At 36.3% G+C, this 20,891-nt stretch overlaps 1 protein-coding gene across 1 annotated transcript in view; it reads left to right on the top strand.

Annotated features, from left to right (window-relative positions):
* MDGA2 (MAM domain containing glycosylphosphatidylinositol anchor 2) overlaps window positions 1-20,891 on the top strand; it is an 855,787-nt gene that overhangs the window by 825,951 nt on the left and 8,945 nt on the right. The window contains exon 15 of the mRNA XM_042943085.1: window positions 15,462-15,592. Within this exon, the coding sequence (XP_042799019.1) occupies window positions 15,462-15,592 (131 nt within the window). The remainder of the gene's footprint in view (window positions 1-15,461; window positions 15,593-20,891) is intronic.

The raw sequence follows: 20,891 nt of genomic DNA, 5'->3' as shown, positions 1-20,891 counted from the left end.
GAGGCATCTTAGCATTTATTTGCCACACAGGTACAATTTATTGTTAGCTAAATGTTTCATCAAAATTGATTGAAGAGAAAACAAATGAAAACTACAACATGTCACCCTTAAACTGTTGATTTATAAGTACTGATACAGTAGATATTGACAATAGCATAAGATTATTTCAACAATCCTGTAGGTACAAGAAGGCATTTTGATTCTTGATTAATCATCTGAATTTCTAATATTCTTGCATTGAAACTGAACTTCATATGAGGTCACCTGATGTGAAAAAAAGCTTATTAAAAAATAAGTAAAATATGTACTTCATTTATTTCTAGGAAGAATTTAAGATATAAGCATACCAGGAAATTAAAGATAAAAATACAAAAGGCACTTACGAATACATTCATTGAGCTTGATGAGAATGGTTCAATAAAGTTGTGGCTCTAGAAAGCTAATTTCACTGTGGAACAAATGGGAAACAAAGAAAAGGAGTCCAGTCATGAGATCTGTTCTTTCTTTCTTTCTTTTTTTTTTTTTTTAAATAGAGTAATGCTATTCTCACAATGCTTCTTTTTTTTTTTTCAATATATGAAATTTATTGTCAAATTGGTTTCCATACAACACCCAGCTCATCCCAAAAGGTGCCCTCCTCAATAGCCATCACCCACCCTCCCCTCCCTCCCACCCCCCATCAACCCTCAGTTTGTTCTCAGTTTTTAACAGTCTCTTATGCTTTGGCTCTCTCCCACTCTAACCTCTTTTTTTTTTTTTTTCCTTCCCCTCCCCCATGGGTTTCTGTTAAGTTTCTCAGGATCCACATAAGAGTGAAACCATATGGTATCTGTCTTTCTCTGTATGGCTTATTTCACTTAGCATCACACTCTCCAGTTCCATCCACGTTGCTACAAAGGGCCATATTTCATTCTTTCTCATTGCCACGTAGTATTCCATTGTGTATATAAACCACAATTTTTTTATCCATTCATCAGTTGATGGACATTTAGGCTCTTTCCATAATTTGGCTATTGTTGAGAGTGCTGCTATAAACATTGGGGTACAAGTGCCCCTGTGCATCAGTACTCCTGTATCCCTTGGGTAGATTCCTAGCAGTGCTATTGCTGGGTCATAGGGTAGGTCTATTTTTAATTTTCTGAGGAACCTCCACACTGCTTTCCAGAGCGGCTGCACCACTTTGCATTCCCACAAACAGTGCAAGAGGGTTCCCGTTTCTCCACATCCTCTCCAGCATCTATAGTCTCCTTATTTGTCCATTTTGGCCACTCTGACTGGTGTGAGGTGATATCTGAGTGTGGTTTTGATTTGTATTTCCCTAATAAGGAGCGATGTTGAACATCTTTTCATGTGTCTGTTGGCCATCCGCATGTCTTCTTTAGAGAAGTGTCTATTCATGTTTTCTGCCCATTTCTTCACTGGGTTATTTGTTTTTCGGGTGTGGAGTTTGGTGAGCTCTTTATAGATTTTGGATACTAGCCCTTTGTCCGATATGTCATTTGCAAATATCTTTTCCCATTCCGTTGGTTGCCTTTTAGTTTTGTTGGTTGTTTCCTTTGCTGTACAGAAGCTTTTTATCTTCATAAGGTCCCAGTAATTCATTTTTGCTTTTAATTCCCTTGCCTTTGGGGATGTGTCAAGTAAGAGATTGCTATGGCTGAGGTCAGAGAGGTCTTTTCCTGCTTTCTCCTCTAGGGTTTTGATGGCTTCCTGTCTCACATTCAGGTCCTTTATCCATTTTGAGTTTCTTTTTGTGAATGGTGTGAGAAAGTGGTCTGGTTTCAACCTTCTGCATGTTGCTGTCCAGTTCTCCCAGCACCATTTGTTAAAGAGACTGTCTTTTTTCCATTGGATGTTCTTTCCTGCTTTGTCAAAGATGAGTTGGCCATATGTTTGTGGGTCTAGTTCTGGGTTTCTATTCTATTCCATTGGTCTATGTGTCTGTTTTTGTGCCAATACCATGCTGTCTTGATGATTACAGCTTTGTAGTAGAGGCTAAAGTCTGGGATTGTGATGCCTCCTGCTTTGGTCTTCTTCTTCAAAATTACTTTGGCTATTCGGGGCCTTTTGTGGTTCCATATGAATTTTAGAATTGCTTGTTCTAGTTTTGAGAAGAATGCTGGTGCAATTTTGATCGGGATTGCATTGAATGTGTAGATAGCTTTGGGTAGTATTGACATTTTGACAATATTTATTCTTCCAATCCATGAGCAGGGAATGTCTTTCCATTTCTTTATATCTTCTTCAATTACCTTCATAAGCTTTCTATAGTTTTCAGCATACAGATCTTTTACATCTTTGGTTAGATTTATTCCTAGGTATTTTATGCTTCTTGGTGCAATTGTGAATGGGATCAGTTTATTTGTCTTTCTGTTGCTTTATTGTTAGTGTATAAGAATGCAACTGATTTCTGTACATTGATTTTGTATCCTGCAACTTTGCTGAATTCATGTATCAGTTCTAGCAGACTTTTGGTGGAGTCTATCGGATTTTCCATGTATAATATCATGTCATCTGCAAAAAGCGAAAGCTTGACTTCATCTTTGCCAATTTGGATGCCTTTGATTTCCTTTTGTTGTCTGATTGCTGATGCTAGAACTTCCAACACTATGTTAAACAACAGCGGTGAGAGTGGGCATCCCTGTCGTGTTCCTGATCTCAGGGAAAAAGCTCTCAGTTTTTCCCCATTGAGGATGATGTTAGCTGTGGGCTTTTCATAAATGGCTTTTATGATGTTTAAGTATGTTCCTTCTATCCCGACTTTCTCGAGGGTTTTTATTAAGAAAGGGTGCTGGATTTTGTCAAAGGCCTTTTCTGCATCGATTGACAGGATCATATGGTTCTTCTCTTTTTTTTTTTTTATTAATGTGATGTATCACGTTGATTGATTTGCGAATATTGAACCAGCCCTGCATCCCAGGAATGAATCCCACTTGATCATGGTGAATAATTCTTTTTATATGCTGTTGAATTCGATTTGCTAGTATCTTATTGAGAATTTTTGCATCCATATTCATCAGGATATTGGCCTGTAGTTCTCTTTTTTTACTGGGTCTCTGTCTGGTTTAGGAATCAAAGTAATACTGGCTTCATAGAATGAGTCTGGAAGTTTTTCTTCCCTTTCTATTTCTTGGAATAGCTTGAGAAGGATAGGTATTATCTCTGCTTTAAACGTCTGGTAGAACTCCCCTGGGAAGCCATCTGGTCCTGGACTCTTATTTGTTGGGAGATTTTTGATAACCGATTCAATTTCTTCGCTGGTTATGGGTCTGTTCAAGCTTTCTATTTCCTCCTGATTGAGTTTTGGAAGCGTGTGGGTGTTTAGGAATTTGTCCATTTCTTCCAGGTTGTCCAATTTGTTGGCATATAATTTTTCATAGTATTCCCTGATAATTGTTTGTATCTCTGAGGGATTGGTTGTAATAATTCCATTTTCATTCATGATTTTATCTACATGGGTCATCTCCCTTTTCTTTTTGAGAAGCCTGGCTAGAGGTTTGTCAATTTTGTTTATTTTTTCAAAAAAACAACTCTTGGTTTCGTTGATCTGCTCTACAGTTTTTTTAGATTCTATATTGTTTATTTCTGCTCTGATCTTTATTATTTCTCTTCTTCTGCTGGCTTTAGGCTGCCTTTGCTGTTCTGCTTCTATTTCCTTTAGTGTGCTGTTAGATTTTGTATTTGGGATTTTTCTTGTTTCTTGAGATAGGCCTGGATTGCGATGTATTTTCCTCTCAGGACTGCCTTCACTGCGTCCCAAAGCGTTTGGATTGTTGTATTTTCATTTTCGTTTGTTTCCATATGTTTTTTAATTTCTTCTCTAATTGCCTGGTTGACCCACTCATTCGTTAGTAGGGTGTTCTTTAACCTCCATGCTTTTGGAGGTTTTCCAGACTTTTTCCTGTGGTTGATTTCAAGCTTCATAGCATTGTGGTCTGAAAGTATGCATGGTATAATTTCAATTCTTGTAAACTTATGAAGGGCTGTTTTGTGACCCAGTATATGATCTATCTTGGAGAATGTTCCATGTGCACTCGAGAAGAAAGTATATTCTGTTGCTTTGGGATGCAGAGTTCTAAATATATCTGTCAAGTCCATCTGATCCAATGTATCATTCAGGGCCCTTGTTTCTTTATTGACTGTGTGTCTAGATGGTCTATCCATTTCTGTAAGTGGGGTGTTAAAGTCCCCCGCAATGACCACATTCTTATCAATAAGGTTGCTTATGTTTATGAGTAATTGTTTTATATATTTGGGGGCTCCGGTATTCGGCGCATAGACATTTATAATTGTTAGCTCTTCCTGATGGATAGACCCTGTAATTATTATATAATGCCCTTCTTCGTCTCTTGTTACAGCCTTTAATTTAAAGTCTAGTTTGTCTGATATAAGTATGGCTACTCCAGCTTTCTTTTGGCTTCCAGTAGCATGATAGATAGTTCTCCATCCCCTCACTCTCAATCTAAAGGTGTCCTCAGATCTAAAATGAGTCTCTTGTAGACAGCAAATAGATGGGTCTTGTTTTTTTATCCATTCTGATAGCCTATGTCTTTTGGTTGGCTCATTTAATCCATTTACATTCAGTGTTATTATAGAAAGATACGGGTTTAGAGTCATTGTGATGTCTGTATGTTTTATGCTTGTAGTGATGTCTCTGGTACTTTGTCTCACAGGATTCCCCCTTAGGATCTCTTGTAGGGCTTGTTTAGTGGTGACAAATTCCTTCAGTTTTTGTTTGTTTGGGAAGACCTTTATCTCTCCTTCTATTCTAAATGACAGACTTGCTGGATAAAGGATTCTCGGCTGCATATTTTTCCTGTTTAGCACACTGAAGATCTCGTGCCAATCCTTTCTGGCCTGCCAAGTTTCAAAAGAGAGATCAGTCACGAGTCTTATAGGTCTCCCTTTATATGTGAGGGCACGTTTATCCCTTGCTGCTTTCAGAATTTTCTCTTTATCCTTGTATTTTGCCAGTTTCACTATGATATGTCATGCAGAAGATCGATTCAAGTTACGTCTGAAGGGAGTTCTCTGTGCCTCTTGGATTTCAATGCCTTTTTCCTTCCCCAGTTCAGGGAAGTTCTCAGCTATAATTTCTTCAAGTACCCCTTCAGCACCTTTCCCTCTCTCTCCCTCCTCTGGGATACCAATTATGCGTATATTATTTCTTTTAGTGTATCACTTAGTTCTCTAATTTTCCCCTCATACTCCTGGATTTTTTTATCTCTCTTTCTCTCAGCTTCCTCTTTTTCCATAACTTTATCTTCTAGTTCACCTATTCTCTCCTCTGCCTCTTCAAGCCGAGCCGTCGTCGTTTCCATTTTGTTTTGCATTTCGTTTAAAGCGTTTTTCAGCTCCTCATGACTGTTCCTTAGTCCCTTGATCTCTGTAGCAAGAGATTCTCTGCTGTCCTCTATACTGTTTTCAAGCTCAGCGATTAATTTTATGACTATTATTCTAAATTCACTTTCTGTTATATTATTTAAATCCTTTTTGATCAGTCCATTGGCTGTTGTTATTTCCTGGAGATTCTTCTGAGGGGAATTCTTCCGTTTGGTCATTTTGGAGAGTCCCTGGAGTGGTGAGGACCTGCAGGGCACTTCCCCTGTGCTGTGGTGTATAACTGGAGTTGGTGGGCGGGGCCGCAGTCAGACCTGATGTCTGCCCCCAGCCCACGGCTTGGGCTGCAGTCAGACTGGTGTGTGCCTTCTCTTCCCCTCTCCTAGGGGCGGGATTCACTGTGGGGTGGCGTGGCCCATCTGGGCTACTTGCACACTGCCAGGCTTGTGGTGCTGGGGATGTGGTGTATTAGCTGGGGTGGGTTTGCAAGGTGCACGGGGGCAGGAGGGGCAGGCTTAGCTCGCTTCTCCTTAGGTGATCCACTTCAGGAGGGGCCCTGTGGCAGCGGGAGGGAGTCAGATCCGCTGCCGGAGGTTTGGCTCCACAGAAGCACAGAGTTGGGTGTTTGCGTGGAGCTAGCAAGTTCCCTGGCAGGGACTGGTTCCCTTTGGGATTTTGGCTGGGGGGTGGGCGAGGGAGATGGCGCTGGTGAGCGCCTTTGTTCCCCGCCAAGCTGAGCTCTGCCGTCCGGGGGCTCAGCAGCTCTCCCTCCCTTTGTCCTCCAGCCTTCCCGCTTTCTGAGCAGAGCTGTTAACTTATGACCTCCCAGACGCTAAGTCGCGCTTGCTGTCGGAACACACTCCGTCCGGCCCCTCCGCTTTTGCCAGCCAGACTCGGGGGCTCTGCTTCGCCGGCCGGCTGCCCCTCTGCCCCGGCTCCCTCCCGCCAGTCCGTGGAGCGCGCACCGCCTTGCCGCCCTTCCTACCCTCTTCGTGGGCCTCGCGTCTGCGCTTGGCTCCGGAGACTCCTTTCTGCTAATCCTCTGGCGGTTTTCTGGGTTCTTTAGGCAGGTGTAGGTGGAATCTAAGTGATCAGCAGGACGCGTGGTGAGCCCAGCGTCCTCCTACGCCGCCCTCTTCCAACCCTATAGGGATCTGTTCTTTCATGAATCTTGAGGGTGGGGAAGAAGTGATAAAATAGAGAAATGTGGGGTTATTGATGTGCTTATTTTTAAGAGGAAAAACATTAATGGAAAGGTAAGTTTATAGATACTAAAGTTGGAGGGAAGCAAATTTCTTGAAGAGATGGGAATTGAGAGTTATGATTCCCCTACTAGACTTCAAGGGGAAAGAATGTCACTTCCACTGAGGTGGGAAGAAAAGAATTAAGTGGGAATTGTAGCTTTTGATACATTCCGAGATGCAAGCGCAGCAAGTGGACTTAGAAGTTGCCTTTTTAACAGTATCTAACAATACCTATTTTTTTCTGTAAAATAAATACAGCTTTTGCATGTTCAAAGAGTAGACCATTGTAGGCAAATGGAAACAGACTAATGAGTGATAGAGAGTTGAAGCAGTTGGAGACCAGGATATCAGTCCTCAGTGTTTTGGAATATGTTTTAGGATATAATGCTCAATTTCAATGCCAATCACTTCTTGTGTGTATTACTGAATTCCCCTGATAACTGATTTCTTTGCTATCTCTTGGGCCTATAGTTTCTGGGGTAAATATAATTTTCTCAAACCAGTATCATAAGGACCTTAAGGATATATGCCCCTCTGGCTTCTTAGGGCAGCAGCATGGTCTATATCAGCCATACAGGAAGTTCCCCAAATTGAGCTGTCTTCTATCTGGAGCCTTTTTCTAGGCTCTATCTTTGTTCTACTGAACTATATACTTGGGGGGAGCAGAAACAATCTCTCTCCCCATCACATGGTGCCCTGCAAATATAAATATTTATTTGTCCACTACATAAATATTTATTAAGCAAATGAATATTTTTAAATCACATGATAGAATAAGTACTTTTTCCCTTCCTTAAATCATCTAGGTAACTCATATTCTTCCTTTAAAATCTAAATCAAGGACATGTGAAATTTTTCCCCATCCTCCTTCTCTTTTTGTTCCTGTAACACCTGGTATACATCTCTATCATAATGTTTGTCACCTTGACCTCTGATAGACTCTAAGCTCCTTGAGAGCAGCAATCATAATTGATATATATTTGTTCCTCTGAAACAAAAATGCTTAATAGATTTTATAAAATAATAATCTAAACTAGATATTTAAGCTTCTGAGTGTGTTAGAAGAATAACAAAGCAAATTACTTAAAAGTATTTGTGTAGGTTGGAAACAGGTCATTTCACTAAGACTTTATAGAATAGGTTGGGGGAAAAAATAGAAGTTAATCATTGACTTAATGTGCTCTGGCAGCTAAAGCATAGAGGAATATCACATATTTCTTAGCAACTAATTCAAAGAGAAATTTATGTTTATAAAAGCACCCTTAAAATATAATGGAAAATGTCTTCACTTAGTACTTTTAGAAAGATCTAAAACTTGTTCAAATAGGAAGTTTATATACTATACTAATGGACCATAATACATTACAATTTGTGTTTTGAGCTGAAGTGTCATGGTCCACGTATGTCACCTTGTGATTAACTAACAAAGTGCAGAAATAGAATTAACCTCTAATTAAATTTCTCTTAATAAGCTATCTCAGGTTATCCTTTAGTGAGAGTGGAGTAAAACTTTCTCAGTGCTGGCATTCAAAAGTTTTAAAATGGAGACTTCAGTGTTTTTATACAACATATAGAAAAGGTGATGGTGACAACGTTCTACGTGGTTTTAGGAGTCTGATTTTTATTCTTACTTTGGTCAAAGACCATATTTCTTGTGATTGAGTTAAGAAACTAGAGATTCTTGCTTATATGTCAAATATTTTCCTCAAATAAGAAATCTCTCATATTTTACTTCTTAGATTTAGACGTTATAGGAAAGACAGTTTGAGCCTGTTTTCAGTAGTCTTGTATGTATTTAATACTGATAATGCCAATGTCATCAGTGTGAAAATAATGCTGCAGGTGGGACATTCATTGAGGAAACTGCTTTGTTGAATTAAGATGTATTTCTTAAGGGGAGGGTGAATAGAACCTAGCCATGATTTATGACCACTTATAATTAAAATGTGTTATTACAGACACCTGTCACAGATCCTCTACTAAGGCCATAAATAATATCTAGTGCACTTACCTTTTAAATCTGTGTTTTGAACTACCACTACCCCTAAATTTATTCTCCTATTTATTTATTATTCAGATAATGTAAAGTAGAAGCTGAGATTTTTAAATAAAATTAATTCTATGATCAAGAAAGCCTGATATTTCAAAATATACTAATCTAATTCTTAGTATAATTAATACAAAATATCTCATCAGTTGAATTGATGGTAAGCAAATGGGTTGACTTGCTTTTGTTGCTCACCCAGTGAAAAACTTTTTAAACTGAAAATATAGGTTTATTGTGATGAGTACTTTTACCCTTAGGTCTTGAATTCACTCATTTTTGTTCAATAGAATTAATTGCATATGCTATGTGCCTAGTGGTATATAGGGTTCTACAGAAAATAAGAATTGTGGTGAAAGGTTTTTATCCATCAAATAATTTGTCATCATATTTGAGATAATAAATTACTGAATAAAATAAAAGTCATATTCACCAAAGTAATATTCATTAAAATGCTTTACAACCCTGTGCAATGGGTGAATAAAGGATAGAACACTGAGAACAGCAAAGTTAAAATAAAATGTCTATGGACAAGAACAAAGTGTAAACCATCCAAATAAGTATTAAGCAGAAAGCAAAGGTTACAGAATGTGAGAAACAGAAGGAGCCACATGAAAAAATGGAGAATATTGCTCTTACAGCACAGTAGGGACTGTGGTATAGTCAAAGAGTGACTGGGTCTAAGAAAGGGATCTGACATAGTTCAGAGAAATAGAAAGCATGATGAAGGTTATGTTTAAGGAAAATTTATTGGACACTAATGGAGAGATTCAACAGGATGCAAGAAGGCATGGTAATGACTGGAGAAAATGAACTGACATTTTTTATTTAAGATATAATTGCAATTATATATTGAAAAAATAATAACAGTGGATGCATGCAGTCATTTCTATTCAAGCAGAAAATAATGATTTTATAATTTCCCATGTTTGTCTGTGTATATAAAACAAATGATGCCAACAATTACCTATCAATATACATGGCTCTTGCCTGAAGCTAGATGATTTTGGCACATCTTCATGTTCCATGAAATGTGAAACACAAATTAATGGCTGTATTCCTGATTAGAATAAAAATGTGATTTATATGCAAGTGATCCCTAGGCCTCGGAGTACACCAAACTACAAATTAGTTTATACGAACTTGGTAATTTCAAGTATCTGTAGGATGTATGTATGCACATTTTAGGACATATATTTCAGTTATTTATATAAAATATATAAAATACGTATTTATAGTAAATAGTTAAAAGTAAAATTATGTTAATGATTTAATGAAAGAACTAGGTATTAATAATTATAAATATTTATGAAAATTATATTTATACAGTAATGTATGTGAAATATCAAAATAAGAACCATCCTATTTCATAATGCCATAAATAACTTTAAAACATTGGTCACTGCTCTTGAGGTCATTTAGCCTTTCTGACTGTGGTCCGTAACATGAGGTCAGTTTTCTTGAGCTCTCACACCTGATCGAGAAGGGGTGGTGATCAAAATATAAGAATTAGGAAACCAAAGTGAAGAAAAATACAGTTAAGTTTTGCTTAGCAATGTCAAACTTGTATCTTGGAACTATGCAGCATTTGAAATCCTTGGGGATGATTAAATTCATACCTATTGATACGTGGTGCCTACTCAAGCATAAACACAGTGCCTCCAAGGACTTAAAATTACTTTTAAAGAGTATTAATACAATCCATCATTTTCACTTTGGAATTTTCTTACTATAATACTATAATAATGTGCTGAATCAGCTTTGCTGAATCTAACTTTTCTTGAATTGCTTTATTCTGTTTCACAAGTTCTAATTTCATCGACCTAGATGACCTGAACATAAGTTTATATAACTGTTGTCATTGAATTCTCTTTATAAACTTAAAAAACTGGAAACTAGAGAACTTGTCATCCCTGATGGCTTCATAAAAAAAACAAACAAACAAAAACAAACAAACAAACTGGAAACTTTCTGGAAAAAACATGCTAAAGTTATTTGTTAATACTGCTTTTCTCGTAAAATAGAACAGCAAATCAATAGTTTTGGATTCATTGATTTGGATTACAGAGTATAATTAATGAGACATATAAATTATAACATAGTTTAAAGAATTTATTTCAGTCAGTTACTCTTCTGGTGTCTTTTTTCATAAGTAATGCTTGCGTTTTAAAATAAAATCTGGTAATGGGCAGAAAACATGAATAGACACTTCTCTAAAGAAGACATCCAGATGGCCAACAGGCACATGAAAAGATGCTCAACGTCGCTCCTCATCAGGGAAATACAAATCAAAACCACACTCAGATATCACCTCACTCCAGTCAGAGTGGCCAAAATGGACAAATCAGGAGACTATAGATGCTGGAGAGGAGGTGGAGAAACAGGAACCCTTTTGCACTGTTGGTGGGAATGCAAATTGGTGCAGCCACTCTGGAAAGCAGTGTGGAGGTTACTCAAAAAATTAAAAATAGACCTGCCCTATGACCCAGCAATAGCACTGCTAGGAATCTACCCAAGGGATACAGGAGTACTGATGCATAGGGGCACTTGTACCCAATGTTTATAGCAGCACTTTCAACAATAGCCAAATTATGGAAAGAGCCTAAATGTCCATCAACTGATGAATGGATAAAAAAATTGTGGTTTATATACACAATGGAGTACTACGTGGCAATGAGAAAGAATGAAATATGGCCCTTTGTAGCAACATGGATGGAACTAGAGAGTGTTCTGCTAAGTGAAATAAGCCATACAGAGAAAGACAGATACCATATGGTTTCACTCTTATGTGGATCCTGAGAAACTTAACAGAAACCCATGGGGGAGGGGAAGAAAAAAAAAAAAAAGAGGTTAGAGTGGAAGAGAGCCAAAGCGGAAGAGACTCCTAAAAACTGAGAACTGAGGGTTGATGGGGGGTGGGAGGGAGGAGAGGGTGGGTGATGGGTATTGAGGAGGGCACCTTTTGGGATGAGCACTGGGTGTTGTATGGAAACCAATTTGACAATAAACTTCATATATTGAAAAAAATAAAATCTGGTCAAAATTGACTCTAGCTCAAATAATGTATTCAAAAGCAAATTCAAATCTGGGATAAAACAAACCTGGCTTCTTTAGACCTGGGACAAATATTTTTCACATAGTATATATTCAGTAAACATAAATTGGAATAATTCAAGTTTGAATTTATATTACATATGTAAATATGGTCCTTTTAAAGAACAGAACAACTTGAACTGCCTTAATAGCTTAGAGATAACATCCATCATTCTTTACATGCAAAGTATCATAGGACTTCTACTAGGTAGAGAAACTAAGGTGTCACATTTAAGAAAAAAAAAGACAACTGATAATTTGCTTTCTGAAAAAGCAGTACAGTTAGACAAGAAATCAGTAGAGAACATCACAGGTCAACCCAATCAGTTACCATTAATACAGCCATAGGCTATAGCAGACACAAGCCATAGAAGAGATGAGGAGCCCCTTTTCTATCTAATGCACAGACTGTTTCTTCAAATAATTTGAAAGGTTTATGCTACATATCAATTTGTTAGTCCAATGACAACTAATGGATTCAAAAGTATTATAACTATATTTAATGTTTAATGTATTATTTATTTAGGCTTGATTTCCTTGGAATCCCTCCCTATTGTGGATTCATGTTCAAAAATAGAATGCAGTTATATCACACAGAAATATGTCCTGAAAGAGCTCTTCCTTTTGGCACAGGTTGCCTTTCTAAATACAAGGTGCCAATACCAATGAGCAAGAAAATTGGAGCCACATTGAGTATCTAAAATGGAAAATAGAAGGATTCAGAACAGCTACTTCTTACTACGATGGATCAATGAGCACAGTCTACTGAAATAAAACTGCCTTCTGAGAAAGATTATAAATCTAAAGTCTCTGTGTCCACAATGCCCATTTTTCAATGAAAATCACTAGACATACAGAGAAACAGGAAATGGGGTCCAAAGTCAATGAAAAAGTAAAAATCAATCCATTGAAATAAAGCTGAAGCAGGAAGATAAGGGCAAATAAAACTAAAGAGGGCAGATCTATCTATGTATCTATATAGATAGATCTCCAATTATATATATACATATATATATATAGAGAGAGAGAGAGAGAGAGCGCATATATATATATAGGGAGAGAGAGGGAGGGAGAGAGGGAGAGAGAGGGAGAGGGAGAGGAAAAAGTAGAAAAGGAGAGGAAAAAGATGAGGCATAAATAAAGGGAAAACCAAAAGACCTTCAGCAAACTCTACACCAAGATGAATATAAGGAGAATCATATTTAGGTACATTGTAATCAAACTACTGCAGATCAAAACTAAGGAAAAATTCTCAAAAGTAGCCAGAGGGAGAAATAAAAACATATTCAAGGGAACAAAGATAAAATGATGGTTGATTTCACATTAGAAACAGTGACATACAGAAAAAATAGAACAACTTTAAACTGCTTGAGGAAAAAAATGGCAGAATTTTAAATCTCACAAAAACATGAATGAAGTGAAGTTATTTTTATATAAACAAATCTGAGAAACTTTGTCTCCAGCAGATCACCACTACAAAAAGTACTAATGGATATTCTTCAGGCCAAAGGGAAATGGTGCTAGATTGCAACTCAGATCTACAGGTAGAAAGGAAGTCCATCAGAAATGGTAAATAAGTAGAAAATTTTAAAACTATATTTTCTTCTTATAATTTACATAAAATATATCTGTTTACTGTAAGGTGAGATTTACAATTTAGGAAAAAGTAAAAAATACTATTAAAAATGGAAAGAGGATAGATCAATGAATTATACTGTGGTAAGATTATTGCATGTGTGTAGTGAGATAAAGAACGTGAAGTATCAGCTTTGAAATGAAAGAAGGGAGATAATAGTAAAACCCGAAAAGAGAGTATGATGATGTAAAGTTGTGAGCATGAAGAATAAACTACTGCCTATAATTAGACTATGAAGAGTTATGAATCCTGTTAGCCCTGGAACAACCACTAAAACACAATTAGAGATTTAAAAATCAGTACAAGAAATAAATTAAAATCATATATATCAACTGAAAAGAAGAAAGAGAAAGAGCCACAAAAGAATAAAAACAAAGTACAAGTGGAGAATAAATAAGATGGTCTTAATTCCAAACATACCAAAAACTACAGCAACTATAAATGAACTAAATATTAAAATTAAAAATGATAGAATAACATAGATGAATATAACAGAAACTATACTGTGGAAAAGTAGCCAGAGACACAAAAAATAATTAGTGCATAATTTCATTAACATCAAGTTCTAGAAAAGGCCAAAACCATCAGTTCGTCAGGAGAGTCATATCAGTAATTGCCTGGCATAGGAGCAAGGGCTGTGAAGATAACTGCAGAGGAAAGAAAGTAAGGAAGCTTTCTGGGAAGAGGAAGTGTCCTGTATCTTGGTTGAGCAGCACTTACACTGTAATATATATCAATCAAAGGTTATTGACCTGTACATTTAAAATGAGAGAATTTTGGGGCACCTGGGTGGCTCAGTCGGTTGAGCGGCCGACTTCAGCTCAGGTCACGATCTCGCGGTCCGTGAGTTCGAGCCCCGCGTCGGGCTCTGTGCTGACAGCTTGGAGCCTGGAGCCTGTTTCGTATTCTGTGTCTCCCTCTCTCCCTGACCCTCCCCCGTTCATGCTCTGTCTCGCTCTGTCTCGAAAATAAACGTTAAAAAAAAATGAGAGAATTTTATTGCGTGTAAGTTATATCTCAATAAAGTTGTTTTTTTAAGTGTATCAAAATACTGATTGCTTAGTGATCAGTATATCAGACTTTATGGGTTCAAATATTGCCTCTGCTATTTTCTTACTGTATGAATTGGGCAAATTACTTAACCATCCTAAGTTTTGTCTATAATTGGGAATAATAGTAGTTTATAGCACTGGTGAGAGGATTAATTCCTTATCTGGAGCAGGTGTTCACTATATATCAATACCATATTGTAATAATATCATTAGCATCACTACTATTTTTACGAGGTTCAGAATGTGAAACTGTTGAAAGAGATATATCAAATCATGAGACAAAGTTATTCTCATGTTCAAATAATTCTTTTAAAAGGGAAATGAGACTTGGATAAAAAGTAAACTCAAAGAGATGCTATTTGGTAATGTAAGATAGGGCAATTAGAGTCAAGTCACTCAATACATACAAAAAACATTAGTTTCCTATTAATGCTGTAACAAGTTACCATAAGTGTTGTGGCTTAAAAGAACAAAAATGTATTATCTTACAGTTCTAGAAGACAGAAATCCAAAATGAGTAAAATAGGGCTAAAATCAAGGTGTCAGCAGGCCTACTTCCTTCTGAAGGCTCTAGGGAAGAATATATTGCTTTGCCTTTAGTAGCTTCTAAAGGCTGCTTATATTTGGCTTGTGGCTTTTTTCTTCACCTTCAAAACAAGCCACATAGCATCCTCTCTTTCTTTCACATGACCTTCTTCTCTCCTATATCAACTCTCTTGCCTCCATCTTATAAAGATACATGGGGTTACATTTAAGATCCACCAAGATAATCCCGAATAATTCTCACCTGGAGATCCTTAATTTGACCACATCTGCAAAGCCCCTTTGGTCATATAAAATAACACTCAAAGATTCTAGGGATTAGTACACAGTTGTCTTTGGAGGCCTGCCAAATGCCATACGAGCAAGATTGGAAATGAGAGGGGAGGAAAGGAGGAGACACTAGTGCCCTGAGAAATTCTATTTTTAAAAGTTTACAAGTGTTTGGTCAAGCAGAAACAAATGTGAAACAAAAACAAATATATGAAATAAAATGTCATTGTTATTTTTAGGTGTCCTAAATGTTTATCTGCGTTTGAAAGGGCAGACAACCATAGAGAATCCACTGTGGTCTTCAAGTGGGAATAAAGGACAACGGTGGAATGAGGCTCATGTTAATATATATCCAATTACTTCGTTTCAGGTAAGAAAAGAACAATCACTTCTGTAAATAGATTGCTACACATGAGCATAATGTTAAAAGGCAGACCTTAAGCAAACATTAGAATATGAACATTCAGAAATGCTGTGATACAAGCATCACAAAATGACAGTATTAAGTTTTTCTTTAGTTCTTGAAGCTGTTTTATAAAGAGAAAATGACCCTTTTTCTTATTAATACCTATCAAGTATTATGTTTGAATAATTACCTTTCAGAATCTAAATGATTTGCCTAGTGGAAATGTAATCCATTTCTACAAATTCACATGTGTATATTTTGTTATCTGAAGTTAAATAACACAGGTTCTTATAATAATGGAAGCTGGGTAGTCTGTTCTCAATCTGTTTGAATTTTAGTTGATGAAATTGTATATATTTTAGCAAAATGTGTCTCTTTTAGCTAATGTCATTTTAGTAATTTATCACTTTGATTACCAAAGCCAGAGAACTTAACAAAGCTATTTTTCTTTATTTTGACATAAAAAGGTAGGCTTAGATTGAAAGCTACAAATATATAATATAAATTTTAATGACTATAAAAATGGCCACTATGGCTTGAGACAATACTTAATGAAAATATATCAGTGGAGAAAATAATGTAGTTGTATTGATTTTAGTAACTATATACAGTATGTGTATTTTATAGACTCAAGTGTTTTTTTCCTATCTGTGATTTCCTCAATATATTGAAACATATTTTTGCTTCCTATGTAACTGCCTCACCAACACATTATTAAATCAAATATATATACAATAAGTTGTTAAGAGAATAGTTATATTAATTAATTATTAGTTATTGCCATAGACATCAATTTAGTAAATATTTATTAGGCACATTCAAAATAATCATTTATTCTCCTAACGAACAATTCAATAAATACTTTTTGAGCTACTACCATGTGCCAGGAACATATACAGTTTGAAGATCTAAAAATGATTGCTTGGGGTGCCTGGGTGGCTCAGTCAGTTGAGCATCCAACTTTGACTCAGATGATGATCTCATGGTTCGTGAGTTCAAGCCCCACGTCGGGCTCTGTACTGACAGCTCAGAGTTTGGAGACTGCTTCGGATTCTGTGTCTCCCTCTCTCTCTGCCCCTCCCCCACTTGTGCTCTGTCTCTCTCTCAAACATAAATAAACATTAAATATTTTTAAATGATTGCTTACCTCAGATTGGTAGAAATATACATCTAAACACTGACATCACATACTGTAAAAATTGCAGTAAGAGAGGTATGCACAAGGTTCTGTGAGCACACCCAAACAACAAGAACAGTATGGAGGAAAGTCAAGAGACACTTGAGGTATAAGGTGAAACCTGAACCAAGGAGAGGGATTGCAAAGCCGAGCAAGAGCTAACAATATTGCAGCAGAGTTCAGAGTAAACAGACATCGACATCATATACCATAGGATTTGCCTGAGAAACAGAAAAACTTTTATCTAGAATTTGGTACCTAAAGATACATCAGACTGGGGTGATCTGAGGTTAAGGTTTAGATAATGGGGAGTCATTGGAAGATTTTAGTTGGGGAATGACCTGGTACAGTGGTCACGTTGGGGTTCAAGTGGGTAAAATTGGGCTGGCAAACAACTTAGCACTTGCAAAATTCACATAAAAGATGTTGAAGGAATAAACTCAGAAAGTGGTATAAAAAGAAGTGGATGATTTCAAGATCTACTTAGGTGTGAAAACTAGCACAGCATTTTTATGTTGGGAATTTGGGAAGCAGCCATAAATGACTAACAGGTTTCTAACCAGGGAATCTTGGGTAATGCCTGTGCTACACATTACCTTAAAAAAAAAGGAAGGAAGGAAGGAAGGAAGGAAGGAAGGAAGGAAGGAAGGAAGGAAGGAAAGAGAAAAGTTTCAGGGTTGAGTACGGCTACTTCTTTCTTGGACATGTAAATACAAAATGCCTATAGAGTATCCTTTTAAAGTTGTGCAGGTTGCTGTGTGTGTTTATGTGAAACTTTGGAGACATACACATTTATGAGTCATCAGGTTGTATGTACTACTTAGAAATGTGGGAATGGTTGATATTTCCAAGGGAAAGTGTACATAGGTGAATAGTGATTAAATGATGGAACCATGCAGAAAGCTAACCAATAACAACCATGGGAGAAGAGCTCAATCCTAAGTAGTATTTTTTAAAGTTAAAATGAAGGAGATCCAGGAAAGTTGGGTGCCCACAGAATTTAAAGACAGTGGTATTCAAATAGAAAAGCAAGTTGAGTCCAGTGCACTGGTCATTACACAGAGTGTCCAATCTTGGTAAAGATTGGACATCTTCACCATCTTGGTAAAGAACCACCATCGTAACTAAAATTATTTACTCCTCAGAGTTAATAAAATGACCTATAGGCAGATATTAAATTTGTTATATTTATTCAGTTATTTTATTCTGTAATTTTTCACATTAGTAAAGTATGAATTTTGTTTTGTTTTGTTATGATCTTACAAGGGGATGTTGCTTTAGTCAGGTTGTTACAACAGGGAGAATCCACAAGGGAATGTCCCCCTGGATATAAGCAATGAAGGGAGTTCATAGAGGAAAGAAATGAGAGGCAGAGTATCAGTTCCAAACTTGAGGTTCCAATCTTATAGAAAGGAATTGCTTTCCTTTGTGATTTGGTCCATCTTACTCCATTGGAACTGTCGATTTAAAGAAGGGATTTCAAGATGTGTATTAGTCTTTTGTTACCAGCAAGGATGTGGTCAGTATAAATTCAGAGTAGAACATTTTTACAACTCACTACAAATGACACATTTTCTGCAGCCTCAGAGATTTCCATATTAAATTCACAAAACGAGATTGATTAGAATGTTTAAAGCAGATGTTCAATAAAGTGTTATTCACAAAACTCCAAACCTTGGAGAACTCTTCACTACAGTCAACTCTTCACCTCATTCCAATTGAGAAGTCAGCCTGGGTTTGCATAGTTGGTGCTCACAGTATTTGTCATTTCTGGTGTTTTTTGTTCTTTTGTAGATGCATATTTCCATCTGGTATCAATTTTATTTTGCTTGAAGGACTTCTTTTAACATTTATTTATTATAGTGTGGGTCTGGTAAACATGAATTCTTTTCACCTTTTGTACTTCTGAAAAAGTCTATTTCATCTTCATATTTTGAAAGATCTTTCCTCTGAGTATAGGATTCTAGTTTTTCCTTTTGGAACATTAAAGATATTCTGCTGTCTTTTTGTTTGCATTGTTTCCAAGAATAAATCTGTTGAAACTCCTATTTATCCTTCTGTGTGTAATATGACTGGCTGCTTTTAAGATTTTCTCTTTACCACTGGTTTTGAGCAATTTAACTGTGACATGTTTTTATGTCATTTTCTTCATTTTCCGTGTGCTTGTGGTTCATTGATTTTGAATCTGTGAGTTTATAGTTTTTATAAAATTTAAGCATTGTCTGGCTAATATTTCTTCAAATATTTTTGTTCCTCCTCCTCTCCTTTGAAGACTCCAATATCTTATATATGTATATAAGACCCCTTATTTATGTGCACGTATATAAGGTGTTACAGTTCACTGATGATTTTTAAATGCTTTTTGATTTTTGTGTTTCATTTTGCATAGTTTTCTGGTGTGTCTTCACATTCATGAATCATTTCTTCTGCAATGGCTAATCTGCCTTCAATAATATTCGGTGTATTTTGCATCTCAGACATTGTCATTTTTGTCTCTATAAGTTCAACTTGAGTGTCTTAAAAAATATTTCCACATCTCTAGTGAATGTTTTGAGTATATGAAACCAAGTTATACTAGATTTCTTTATGTCATTGTCTGTTAATGCTAATACCTCTGTCAGTTCTTGGTTGGTTTTGACTGATTTTATTTTCCTCCTCATTACAAGCCATTATTTATCTGCTTCTGTGCATGTCTGGTAGTCTGATTGGGTGTCAGACACTGTGAATTTTATTCTGAGAGGTAAAATTCTTAAAATTTTATAAAATGCAATTTTTTTGTGTATTTTTTTGTATTTCTGTAACTATTCTTGAGCTTGTTTGGTAGTTATTTGGAAGCTGTTTGATTATCTTGGTCTTGTTTTTAAGATTTGTTGGAAGATGCTGAAGCAGTGTTTAGTATAGGGCTATTCTCACTACCAGTGCAAGAGTCTTCTGAGCACTCTGTCCAATGAATTATGAGGTTTTCATGTCTTGCGTGAGTTAAGTACCGTTACCTTAAATGCATCACTCTGGTTCTTTCCCAGTTCTTGTGTAGTTACCGGACATTCACGCCCTGATGAGTACATTACTAAATACTCAAGGGGGACTTTCTGCAGATCTCTGTAACTCTGTCTTTGCTTATATTCTGTCTTGCACAGTCTAGCTGCTTTGGACTCCTTAGACTCTCAGCTCTATCTCCTCAACCCAGATTTTCTACCAGGTTCTGTCTTTCTTCTGCTTGCACCATGATCTATAAATTCTGTAGATTCTATAGATAGATTCTATAGATTCTATAGATCTATAGGACAGTCATAGGATTCACCTTGTTTGATTCCTGTCACTCATTGATCATTGTTCTTCATTACCTAATGCTCATTGTTTCCTATATTTTGTCTAGTTATTTGGTTGTTTCTGATGAGAGGATAGGTCTGGTTCCTGTTAATCTGCCTTGCTGGAAGCAAATCAAAAGGTAGCAGTTTTTAATGAAGCATTGCTACACTATGTAAGTTATCAAAAATAAAATAAATAAAATCATTTTTATTTTGTATTTCTATGTTATTTTATTCTCTGACATATTTTTAGGTCTGTTGACTAAAGACTGTCTTTAATTTCATAAATCTTGATTTTTGAAGGAAACATGAAACACAGCTACATCATCCTACCACATATATTGTTTGTATTTTGGTTTTGAGTTTGTTGTTATTTTGAACTCTTTTCAGACAAAGTGATTTTATACTCAAAAATAATTTATGACCTATTGAGCTTTTCAAAAATACTTGCTTTGGTATGTAATGCCTACCAGGAAAACATGGTAAAAACTGTACAGAATATATTAGCATATAAATTAAGTTATGAGAGTTTTAATATTACTCAGATGTAGATTTGTGGCATTGTAGAATGTCTTTAATTCAAGTGGAAAGGATATCTCCTACCTCTTGGAATTTTAAATGAGATATAAGTAGTGTTGAGCTTCTGCTGCACTGACACTTAGGTTGTTTTGTTTGGAGTTGCATGCATTTAAATTATTTTGATTTATAAACCCTTTAAAAAACAGCCACTTGCAAAGTCCTTTGAGTGTGTCCAGTTAGTTTGCTTAGCTGAAAATAA

This window comes from Panthera leo, chromosome B3 (assembly GCF_018350215.1).
Source record: "Panthera leo isolate Ple1 chromosome B3, P.leo_Ple1_pat1.1, whole genome shotgun sequence".
Lineage (NCBI taxonomy): Eukaryota > Metazoa > Chordata > Mammalia > Carnivora > Felidae > Panthera > Panthera leo.
The sequence above is the reverse complement of the archived record's forward strand: the minus strand, read 5'-3'. Positions and strand labels throughout refer to the sequence as shown.